Genomic DNA, 13,284 nt, shown 5'->3' with positions numbered 1-13,284 from the left:
GGGGGGAGGGGGGGGGGGCAGATCTGTCTTGGTGGAGGTCTGCGCTCTCCGAGTGCTTTTCTTGTTTCATCTGGGTTTGTCTGTCTGTTTTTTGGTTTGTTTGTTTGACTGTTAGCAAGATAACTAAAAAAGTTATGGATGGACTTTGTTGACATTTTCAGGAAATGTTGATACTGGAACAAGGAACAAATGATAAAATTTTGGTGGTGATGGCGGGGGGGAGCACTGATCTGCCTTGGCGGAGGTCTGCGCTCTCTGAGTGCTTTCTAGTGTTACCTGTTTTTCTTTCTTTTTCTTCCTTTCAGTGAACATTATTGATACCCTTTTTTCTTCTCAAAAAAAAAAGGGAAGTGTACTTTGTATCATCGATGTCCTGTATAATATCTTATGAGACTGTTCAGAATTAAAATTTGAATTAAAAAAAAAAGAAGAAGAAGCAGAGGTAGAGAAGGAGACACAGAACCTGGATGAGAAGGAGAAGGTGGAGCTTCAGTATGAGGAGGACAGAGAGGAAGAAACAGGGGAAAGTTGCTAAAGAACTAAAACAGGTTACATGTTTCTTTTACTATTTACTGCATTACTGTTGTCACTGCAACAGTCAACACTTTGCAAAGACTTCCTGAAAAATAACTTTATTTACTACTCAACTTTTGACCAATCAGATGCAGCCCTGGGTACATGCGTTCACAACTTTTAACCAATCACAGGAAGCCTCTTAGCTGACCACTACTCTCAGATTAATTGGTGTAAATATAGTTGCAAGGTTAGTTTGCATATTTACTGCATGTCATTTTGACATTACAGCATATAACAACTTTGCATATTAAACACTGTAGTTTCCTCAATAAAACTCTGAATCACACATTTGATGTTTTTTTTTTCTTTTCCTGTCATTTTCCATGCAATTGTGAAGCGAAATTGCAGCAAACTTGAAAATGACTATTATGTATCTTTCCATCAACTTACTTGGAGCTTTTAGGTGTTTTTGCTCTATATACTGAAATATCCTGGAAGACACAGGAAACAGCCTTTTCTTTTTCCTCTACGCTATAAACATCAGATGAGTCATACACGGAGAACTTCCGAAGTGATATTTCCGTCTTCCATTAAGTGCATTAACTGTTTTCACCTTCTTTTTTGTGATATTCAAGACATTTTATTTTAGAATGTGCTGTTTCATTCATTGTTTCTAATATAATAATATGTTCACAGAAGCACAGCATGTTTTAATTGGCTCAAATATGCAGACACATGAACATTTATTTGCAGCAATAATTGCCTTCATAACACTTCAGACCCTGCTGGCTCCAGGGCTGTTTGTTTGACCTCCACAGCAGAGTTAGTCAGGGACTGTGTGAAGGTTTAGCTCGCAGTTGAGAGTCAGACCAAAATAACAAAAATAACACCGTGTCTTCTAAGGATGAACAATGACCTGAGTAAATGAGAACTTACACGGACAACACTGTGTCTCATAATCTTCACAAAAAGCATCAGCTGATTACATTATAGCTGTGTTAGCTAGCACTGTTTTCAGACAGAAAACAGTCACAAGTCACTTTTCCATTGACCCTCAAATTGTGTGAATATAGCTTGCGCATAAAAATTTACCTAATGGAAAAATGGCAATTTCACCCAAACTCTCATTTTTCGATTAAAAGTTTTTGCACTGGCAAGAGGTGTTTTTTTGGGTATAGCGCAGTTGGTATATCATGCAAAACTGCAATGGAAAGACCTTTTTCCACAACTAGAGTCACATGATTTAAAAAAAAAAAACAGATGTTGACAGACATTACAACAAGCGAAGAAGAGTTTTCAAAGAAACATGGTATGTGTGGACACACTAGGAAACCAAATATTTTTTTGTGATTTAGTACAGGATAGAAGGATAATGTATAATAACAATGAATATATCTGTAAATCTACACAATATTTAGGTTCACCGCCATGTTTATGGAATGACTTCTCATGTCATCTCGTGATAATAAATAAACAAATCATCGCATTTGTGATTTAATGGAAAAAACATTACGCACTTCTGTTTTTTCAACATTTAGTAAGTATCGGTACAGTTTTGCACATATGTCCAATGGAAAAGCGACTACAGTAAAACTACAAATCACCTCTGTGTTTTATAAGGCTTGTGTTGTCAATAGCTACACTAATGCCGCGTTTTGACTACGTGGTATCGGCTCGACTCGACTCGACTCAGCTCGGCCTTTTTGCGTTTCCATTACGAAAAAGGACCTGGACCTGGTACCCAGTACTAGTTTTTTGGTATCACCTCCATCGAGGTTCCAGGATTGGGGACCAGATACTAAAACGTGACATGTAAACACTGCAGAACACTGATTGGTCAGAGAGTTGTCTCTGTGACCTGCCATTTTACAAAAAACAAATGCGGAAGTTTACAGTAAATATAGCGGTAGGTTAATCCACATGATGACAAACTACACCATGGTTTGTCAAGGCGTAAAATTCAGCACGAGCTTGACGAGACAACACGCAGTGAGCGAGTTTATCAGCAACTCTCTGAGCAGATGACACGGGAGTAATGCGCCGCATCGCTATGACGTCCAGGTACTGTAAAGTTGGTAGTATCCTGTAATGGAAATGGTCTCCAGGAATAGGACCTGGTACCTGGGTCGAGTCAAGCCGAGCTGAGTTGAGCCGGTTCCACGTAGTGGAAACGCGGCATAAGGGCATTTTCAGACTGGGTATCCGAATCCGTGCTGTACCTGGATATGATTTCACCTTTCGCGCAGACCATGGCCTGTGCCGAAGAACAAGTGGGTGTTAAAGGGCCGAAACAGTAGGTGGTGGTGTGGAAGGAATTCTGTAGCTATCCAACAAATGCAGAAGTGACAAACCCTTACATCATCAATCAGCGACTGTTCTGTTCATTTGTCTATAATGGCGGCAAGACAGGCAATACTTTTCTATCTGTTAGCCTGTTTGAGGCAAAGAGAAGTAGAGTGGCCTTCATTGTCCCTGATATATCACCAAGCAGTTCGGTTGATAAGGTGAGCCTGTGCCGCACAGATCCGAGGCTGGTATGGTGATTAGGTCACTTCCAGTCTCGGGTACAGATCACTTTCACACTGCAACGTTCCGTTTTGCAGTTTCTGTCATTGATCTAATACTTAAAATATGTTCATGGAAGCACAGCATGTTGTAATTGGTTAAAATATGCAGACACACGAACATTTATATGCAGCAATAACTGCCTTCATAACACTTCAGACCCTGCTGGCTCCAGGGCTGTTTTTCCTTCCGTCACAACAGAGTTAGTCAGGCACTGTGTGAAGACCTAGCTCGCAGTCAGTGTTCCAGTTCACCAAAGGTGTTGGATGCAGATGAGGTCAGGGCTCTGTGCTCTTTATGCAAAAGGAGTCATAGTGCACATTGTATTACGGAGCATCTGTCAGGATGTGTTGGCTTTTTCCTCATATTTTTTCAAACACTGTATGTCTGTTAAGGGCAGAGGTAACAGACGGGTGCTGTGATTCAGTCCTACATTACTGCAACTTGTTAATTGGAGTCATTTCCCACCATTTTTAATAGATGCCACTTTGACCCATAAAGACCCCATGCTACTTTTGTGACAGTTTCCAAATACATTTTTCCCACTATGTAATCTTTCTTAAGCAATTAATCACACATTGTGGTAATATTATCCTCTGTATTTTGCATTTTTCAGTATAAATCATGTATTTTCCTGTATTTAATTTACTGATCATAGATGTTCATTAAAGCGCAGAGTAAATTCAAAGCTTATTAGATCAGAAAAGAAAAAAAAAAACAGAAGAAAAAGTGACTTTCTGCAAATATATCAATAATTGAATGTACAAACAAGTGTCCATCCACTGTCTTTCAAACACTTTGTGTCTTAAGGGCAGAGATAACAGACGGGTGCTGTGATTTAATCCTACATTACTTCAACTTGTTAAATGGAGTCATTTCCCACCATTTTTAATAGATGCCACTTTAAGCCATAAAGACCTTGTGCTACATTTGTGACAGTTCCCAAACAGTTTCCCTCTATTTAATCTTTCTTAAGCAATTTATCACTCTTTATTATAATATTATCCTCTGTATTTAGCATTTTTCAGTATAAATCATGTATTTTGCTATATTTAATTTACTGATCATGTTAGTGCAGAGTAAATTTGAAGTTTATTAGATCAGAAACAGGAAAAAAACTGAAGAAAAAGTGACGTTTTCAGCAAAGTTATCAATATTTGAATGTAAAAACAAGTGTGTCCATCCACTGTCATTGGTCAAACTCCAGGGGTTTTACTGGTGAATGAATATTGTAGAACAGGGGTGTCAAACTCATTTTCTTCCAGGGGCCACATTCAGCCCAATTTAATCTGAAGTGGGCTGGACCAGTAAAATATTAGCATGACGGCCAATAAATAATGACAGCTCCAAATTGTTTTAGTGCAAAAACTAACATTCACTTATGCCAATATTTACATTTCCAAACTATCCAAACAAAAAGGATGTGAATAATCTGAAAAAGGAAATTTGTTAAGAAATGTAAGTATCAATCAATATTATGCCTCAACTAATCATTTATAGGCTACATGTGCATTGCAGATCAGATCTACGAAGGCACAAAACATGTAGTAACAGGCGAAATTTTGTTAAAATTGCACTTAATTTTCTTTAGACATTTCAGGTTGTTCATATTTGTTCAGGTTATTCACATTTTATTGTTAAAGAATACTTTCGTAATGTAAATATTTTCATAATTTAATGTTTTTGCTCTAAATCAAAGAGAAAAAATTGGTGTTGTCATTATTTATAGGTTATTATGATATTATTTTTGAGCTCGATGCTGTAATTTGCACTTAGGCAATTCATCCTGCGGGGCGGATTGGAAACTTTGGTGGGCCGGTTTTGGCCCCCGGGCCGCATATTTGACACCTGTGTTGTAGAAGATGACGGTGTTTCCATGTTCACTGCGGAACCTCTGATCGTCCCAATGGGTCATATCTGATGACCATGAAAAGATGACACACTGTATTTTACACCAGTTGTTTACATGTATTGATAGGATTAATGGATGAACAAGTATTTAACATTTTAGATCAGTAGATGGTTTTGGTCACCAGTGGATGTTTGGGTCTTTATGGGTGAAGGCTTCAGTCCCAGTTGCAGAAGACATAGCTAGACAAAGGGGAATATTCTTTGACTTTACTGTGTGATCTTGTGTATTTGCATTTGTGTGTGTGTGTTTGTACATTTGTGTCAATCAGGCGGTTGGTCTTTTTGTTTGTGTTCCCACACTCCCATGGGGAACGACTCCCCCTCATCATTAGTTATGAACCAACAGCGGTGAAAGGGCCAAGCCACAGTCTGAGCCCAGAGAGACAGATGAATATTTGATCAGCTCTCTCTTTGCTTGGTGTGTGTGCACGCATATATGCTTGTGTGAGTGAGATAAAGCCCACTGAGGTCAGCACTGTGTACATCTTTCTATTCCTCTTCTCCTTTTCCTCTCCTCTCTTCTTTTCTCACCTTCACGTCACGCTGCATCTATTTTCACATCTTTACTTTCTTCACCTCCATCCATTTCTTTTCCCTTTCACCTCCCTTTCCCCCTTGTCCCCGGCGATCCATTTTTCTCCTTCAACACCTCTCCCTCGACTGCTCTATTTTACTTTTTCTCCTTCCTCTCTTCCTGTAGGACTGTGCAGAGACAGAGGTGGACAGAAACAAGTGCTGTACTCTGTGTAATATGTTCTTCACGTCCGCCATTGTGGCCCAGTCCCACTACCAGGGAAAAACCCACGCTAAGAGAGTCCGACTGGTACTGGGGGAGCCGCCCACCTTACCTACAGCAGTGAGCAGCCCGACAAATACAGGTATCTGTTAGTCTTCAAGGCTCTGTCCAATATTTCAGCCATCATTCCCTTGTTTTTGTCTTTTTTTATCTTCCATTTTAAGCATCTTAAAGTTTATATGTAGTATTAGTTTATATGTAGTATTGATATTCCAAACTCTCAACAGCAAACTCTCAACAAATACAAGTATCTATTAGTCTTCAAAGCTCTGTCCAGTATTTCAGCCATCATTCCCTTGTTTTCATCTTTTTTTAGCTTCCATTTTAAGCATTTTAAAGTTTATATGTAGTATTGGTATTCCAAACTCTCAATAGCAGGGGGAAATCTACCAAAACTACCAAAACCAATGTTATGTACCCACAGACATGTATCATTCACTGAAAAAAGTATAAAGCTAATTGTTCACACACTTCGTTCTTATGGTATGATCAAGTCTTCCTCTTCAAAATAAAACTCATAGCTGCTTATTTTAACAGTCCATCAAAAACATTATGTCTTATAACCTTCACATGCTGCATCAGCTGATAGTTTACATTATCGCTGTTTTTTAGACAGCAAACAGCCACAGTAAAACCAGAAATCACCTATTTTCTGTGTGGGTTGTGTTGTCAGTAACTGCACTGAAGATCTGATTGGAATTGTCCAAACAAGGTCAGAACTGTCACAGTTTAGTATAGATCAACAAACGGCAACTTAGCAAAGACAATAGCATCACATAATAACTTCATTTCTTCACAAGCCTCATAATCAAACTCAGCCATGTAGAAGAAATGCTGCAATTCTCATCCCATTGTGTTGCTTTCTAATGCTTTGGTCCATGGCCCCATAGTGGAGTGACTCACTACTCCCTCTAGTGGTCACATATAGCCCCCCCCCCAGCAAGTCAGTGTAAATAAAGTCAGTTCATGTCTTTACAATCCTATATATTGGCATCTCTGGAATAACTTAAGAACTCTTCATTCTTAACACTATCATGTTTGCTTTAGGTTATTATTTTTGATATTTGAAAGCAGAAATACTATATATAACCCATCTGCAAATTGATTTTAAAGTGCTTTCCAAAGTGAGGAGCTTTAAAATAGATAGTTTTTTGTACATATAAAGTGTGCGTTAGGGATGGGAATCAAGAACCGGTTCTTTTTGAGAACTGGATCCCAGTAGCTAGATTCCTTGGAATCGTTTGCCTACCTCCTTGACGATTCTGCTTATCGATTCCACCTTTGCAGCACATGCGCGATGACGTCACGCATACGCTGCATTGTTTTGGTCAGAACGTAGCCAACATGGTGTTGAGGCAGAAACGCTCCAAAAAGATGACACCAGGGCCACCTGTAACACTTGCAAAGCTTCCATGTCTTCAAAACGGTGGAATCCCTCCAATATCCTCGAACATTTGTCCACAGCATGTGATTCATTTACAGGAATGTCACGAATTTGATACGCTACTTAGCGATGCTTGTGAATGTAGCAGCAGAGTGAACACTGGGCCCAGTTCCAGTGTGGGCAACAAACGTTGTACCCCCTCAAATACAAGTTTACGAAAGTAGGGTAAAGGAAATGAGGTGCACAACAATGGGAGACGAGTCGAGTTGAACTGGTTCCACGCAGTAGAAATGCGGCAATTGAGGAATTAGTAAAGCGTCTTAAGTTTCACTTTCACTTAACCAGGCCCGACGTCATCTGTTATTATTATTTGCACACACTGTATATGGTATATTTTCTGTGCAGAGATGGAAATATAAAAGACAGTTAATGCAAACACACCCGTTTGTACTCTTTTATTCTCTCACCCAGTCAGAATCGATAAGGAATCAGATCAATAAGCAAAATCGATAATGGAATCGAAATCGTTAAATTCTTATTGATTCCCATCACTAGTGTACGTTTTGAGAAATGTTGACATTACACCCATATTTCCACATACACACTGATAGTTTGTGTTACTAAATGCACCAAGTATCCATTTCTGTTTGTGTGCTTGGTCATAGCAGTTACAAGTTTGCAGGTTAAAGAAACAGTCTCAAAGAGCTCTGTGATAAGTGGGAACTAAAGAATCTTATTATCTGGTGTGTTCAGTCGCCTGGCATACATATAAAATATAAAAAGTTTATATCGTCTGCAGGCATTTCAAGTGTTTAAATCATCCACTTTAAGTTAAGTACTCATATTTTTTATCTTACACTGAGGACCTGAATGTAGCACTCTGTGACACATGGTATACTCAGACTCAGACAGAAATAATGAACAAGCTGAGTTTTTTCCAACCATCAAGACGGTGAAAAGTCATTGAAAGACAACAGGACAGTCTATAACTATCCAACAATGATGTTATGAGCCTTATGTTCTGAATAAAGTCTCTCACTTCTGGTGTTTCCTTAGGTTTATTTGAGATGCGACAACACAAACGTCATCTAAAAGGGGAGTGAGTCAAAAATATGAAATTAAATCCATGTGACTCCATACTGAATGACGGACTTTTTCACTCACCAGGTGATGTGAGGAGACAAATCCTGAGTGTGCTCTCTTTTCTGTTGTCAGTGCTTGGCTCTGCTGGAGCTACACCTGTCAAAACACAGGTGTCCTAAGGTGAGCTCACTGGAGGTGGGAACCATCTGTGAGCTGAACTCTATATCACAGTCCCTACTAAATATAACAATACCAGAGCACTGCGGATCTTTATAATTAATGAAGCATTTTTTTGTAAATTGGGTTAACCATCTCCGATCGGTATACGATCTTTCATGACAAAAAAAAAAAAAAAAAAATTATGCAAGTCAGGTCATATTAGATTTAGGCTGTCTGCACACGAAGTCGCATCTTTTACTATACGATCTTTTTCTTTGTCATTTTCAAAAAAGTGCTCTGTAAACATGGAATTGTTTCAGGAAATATCTACGTCCACATGAAACAACTGAAAACAATGTTGTACAAATGCCAGGCCTGTACGTGGCGTTGTAATGCTCTTGCAAAAAACGGAGAAGACTTGGAGCATGTGCATAAAGCTTGCTTGGTTCTACTGGGTCTGATCTAATATTTCCTTCTGGTTGCCCCTCTCCACAGTAGATCCAAGAGCATGTAATGATTACTGTTAGCTATGGTTGTTTGTTGCTGATTGTAATGAAAGAGTAGCTGAAGATTTTGATCTAACATTTGAAATAAGCTCAAAAGCTCTTGTAGCACGAGCACCACTCTGTTGTCCGCCATTGTTGTTGTTGTTGTAAAGTGGCGTCTTGCTTCTGAGGTGAAAGGTTCGAGAGGTGGGGCTATGACATCATCATTTTAGAAAAGTTGCAGTTTGGTTGTACAGACACGAAACTGGCATTTTCAAATTTATCCACTCTGGGATCTGGTTTCAAACAGTTGCAGTTTCAATGATTGAAAATGCCGGTTTCATGTGGACGAAAGGCCTGTCTGATGCAAAACTTTTGAGGATACGACTGAAACTGTCTTCGTATGGACAAGGCATAAAGCTGAACAGCCTCCTCGGAGGATGTAAATATATTCAGATGCATTCAGTCAATGTACCGGGGTGACCTGTCCAAATAAAGTTTATATGTGGGAAGCGCCGTAAAAATGTGGTATTCCTACAAACGGTTACTATTGGTGATCAAACACACATCACAACCATTTGCAGATGGAATATTTAATGGAAATTCTGCTATAGACACCCAGTTCATAAAGTGGTAGATGGAAGAACTTTAATATAATGTTGTCAGTGGGTTATAAGCTCAATTCCAACTGGGTTACAGGGAACTATAGTTGTAAAAGCGTCAAGATTGATGATTGTAACTTTAACTAGGGACTGCTGCTCAATGTCAGCAACAGGCAATAGACCTCTACACTGCTGCACACAGCTTCTTTAACTTACAGTCCACCAGAAACAATGTGAACAGATATATTTTGTAAAATAAGAGTCACATGGACATTTTCAGCAAAGCAATGTTTGAGTTCAGAAAAATATCTGGACTAAGCCTTAATATGTTGATTTGACTGTGCTACGCTATTACTGCCACACATTCATCTTTGTTCCGTTCGTTTCATTAGTCTGGCTGTATGTCAGATGGAAAATGAAAGCTTGAGAGCTGAAATCTATCATTGTCTTGACGATAAACTGGTACTTTGGTGATCAGCCCTTTCAGGTCCAACTAATCAATACCTCTATTGGATTCCAATTATGATGCTTACACACAGAGCCTGTCTGCACTAAAAGACCAATGTAATTAATTACCACATGTTCCTTTGCTTGCCGGCATCCATGTATCAAGCCAATCGCATTCACGACGCATACCCAAACCCATATTTTACACTGAAAGCATTTTTTAAAATGGATTCCGAAAGCTTTAATCAGACTTCAGTCAAAATGTCTAGCCTGGATGAAAAATAAAAGTGATGTAGTGATGTTAAATAGCCAGAGGCCCAAGGACTGAAACTTTGAAGGTAATGCACTCAGACATCCTTTAATCTATAAAGGTCTTAAGCTCACTTAACCAAATCAAGATGTCCATATATTGATTTTTGTTCATACTCAATGTTTGTTTAACATTGTGTTTACATGTATGAGTCAGCACGGGTGAGTTTTCTCTGGGGAAGATTTACATAATGTGATTCAAATTGAATTCAAAGTGAAAATCCACAGAGCTATAAACGCACAATCGCTACAAAATGGAGTGTTATAATCAAGCCTCCGAGTGACTTTTGCTAAACTTTGGCCTAGTTTGGACAAGTGTCACTTCTATACAGTCATTGCTGTGGAGTTTCCATGGTTTTGTGACAGTGGGACCTGGAGGAAAAGAAACAAGAGAACAAGAGGAGGAAGAGAGGAAGAGTGACCTGGGAGAGAAGAAGAGGATTTCAAGAGAGATTAAAGTCAAAAGTAGCCTTCATGATCACTCTGAGATGAGCACAGCACCGGAGACGCACAGCCAAGCTGACAGGCTTGGGCACAACACAGGCACAGAAGCACATACATGCGCATACAATCATGAGAAACCACCTTAAACAGAATGGCAGATGCATGCACATTCATGCCAGACATAAAGACTCATAGAAACACATGTACTCACTAGGAGATTTTCACAGTACAATAACCATGTCAGAAAACCACAGTTGGTGCATTATAAATGAAACTTGAGACAATTTGTTATTGTAAGTTAAGAAACTCCCTTTTTTGTCACTACTTGTCAATATGAGACCACAGTTTATTATTCAGATTAGGACTACATGATTTTAACCAAAAATAAAATCCTGATTTTTTCTTCTAAAAACTCAATTTTCAGTTTTGACTTTTGGGTAAAACTACAAAAGACAACAGAAGTTTGCATGCTGTTTTTGTGAACAGCACTGCTCCCTACCTCAAATCTGTGATGGTATCATGGAATCACTGAAAATTCTGTGATGGGCCCACAGAAGTGATACCAATGTAAGTCAGTGACAGGCGTCAGTCATTCACATATTTAAATGGATTTTGGGGGTAGTATAGGCCAGTAGGTTTCCTATTACAGCCTAATAAATACTGAATTTTATGGATTTGGATATTGGTTGAGTAGGAAAAGTTTTCACAGATCTGTTATTACCTCCCGCAAGAGGTATTGTGATCACTTTGCTTTGTGTTTGTTTGTTTGCATGTTTGTTTGTTTATTAGCGACTTTACGGGAAAACTATTACAACCATCTTTACCAAATTTTACCCACAGATAGGCCTAGGCCCTGGGACAAACCCATTAAATTTTGGGCCAAGTAGGCCAAAGTTCAAGGTCACAGCAAGGTCACAAAATCTGAAATTTTCCTATCTCTCATCATTGAGCAATTTTCAAAAATTCATTAAAAATTCAAAACAACTCCAATTAGCCTCCAATTTGATACACCCGTAGCTTAGAACAATATCTTGTATCTGGCACAAAATTCTCCACATCCACTGTGGAATGTGGACTCTGTGGACATTGAAAATCCCATTTACGACACATTTTTCCTTATAACTCAACAAATATTGATTGGAATTTAATATAATTTGACATACACATGACTGGTACCAAGCTTCAACTTTTTCTGCTGTTTGGAACAACCTTGAAACTGTTTAATTTAAAAAGAAATAGTTGATCCACACATGCACACCGTTCGGGGTGCTTGGCGAAGGTTTGCGTTCTCTGAACACTTGTTTTATATACAATAGAATAAAGTTTCGTTGCCCAGTGACAAAACACAAAGCAACAGGGCTGTAAAAATATACGGCTCAGTTTTTCATTTGTGGCGTTTTACTTGTCAGTTAAATTATTTGCAGTAGAGTACATGAAGTATAGTATTATTAAATAATGAATTAAGCACAGATGTACCACCTGTGCCCTTCTGCAGCCCCCCCCCCCTCCCAGTTCACTGTGAAACCAGTGTATCACTGCAACCCCAGTACACATGCACAAAAGCCCCTAAATGAGAAGACAGGGACAGCCATATGTATTAAAAAAGCCCTTGAGAGGTGGAGAGCAGAAAATGTACCTGTGTTCCCTCCTCTTTCACACATAACGTCCCCACACTAAACCACCACCTCTTCCTCCTCATCCTCCTCCTCCTCTTCGTCCTGAGCATACTCACACACACTATCGCACACTCTCCCTGTGCCCTACTCCGTGAAAAGCACTTACTTCTGCTCCAGTGTGCAGGGATCACAGTCAGGAGAAAAGAAACGGTGGGAAGACAAGAGATGTAGAGGAGGGAAAAAAAAAAAAATGTTGGAGGATCTCTTGCTGTGGCTGCACGCATTGTTTCACAGAGCTGTCAGGGCTCAGGAGCTTCACCCATGCCCACACGCAAACATGACGGCTACACCTGGGATTTTACGACTGCCTTGTCCTGGAGATTAATAAATAATATGTCGTTAAAAAGCAACACTGTCAGAGTTACAGGGCGGACTTTTGTAAGAGAGCTAATAGTGTGTTGAAGGCAAAAACAAGTGAGGAGAATGCGAGTGGTTGCGGTTAGTGAGACGAAGAGAGATTCGGCCATAGATACAGTAACTATGTGAACAGAGCCTGAAGACACATCAAGGTGTGAGCAACCAATCAGCTCGCAGGTCTAGAGTCAACACAGGCAGACACACAAGAAATCACACATCAACTACGCCTCCTGAAACCCCTGGTCAGTGATCTGTAACTCTTCAATCTTAGTAGCGAGTAAAGAAGAAGTAAATGTAAGAAGATTCATTTGGGTTTTTGTTCGTGATAATAAAACATCTACACATGCCCCATTATGGCCGTGTAGCCATCGCCATTAGAAATCTAGAGTCATTGACACTTCGTACAAAGCGAATTGGCTCATTTGGACATGCCATCTGGCAATATAAGCTTTCTCACACAATTTGGCTGTGGACCTAACACCCCCTCCCTGTGTTCAAATAAACAGTTTGAGCAGAAAGGATTTCTTTGGTGCACGTATGGTACCTTACA

General features: G+C 39.4%; 1 protein-coding gene across 1 annotated transcript in view; it reads left to right on the top strand.

Annotated features, from left to right (window-relative positions):
* The window catches only part of LOC115434423 (zinc finger matrin-type protein 4), a 114,526-nt gene that overhangs the window by 55,224 nt on the left and 46,018 nt on the right, over positions 1-13,284 (top strand). The window contains exon 4 of the mRNA XM_030156365.1: positions 5,693-5,870. Within this exon, the coding sequence (XP_030012225.1) occupies positions 5,693-5,870 (178 nt within the window). The remainder of the gene's footprint in view (positions 1-5,692; positions 5,871-13,284) is intronic.

The sequence above is a fragment of the Sphaeramia orbicularis genome, chromosome 15 (assembly GCF_902148855.1).
Source record: "Sphaeramia orbicularis chromosome 15, fSphaOr1.1, whole genome shotgun sequence".
NCBI lineage: Eukaryota > Metazoa > Chordata > Actinopteri > Kurtiformes > Apogonidae > Sphaeramia > Sphaeramia orbicularis.
This window is presented reverse-complemented; position numbering and strand designations above follow the sequence as displayed.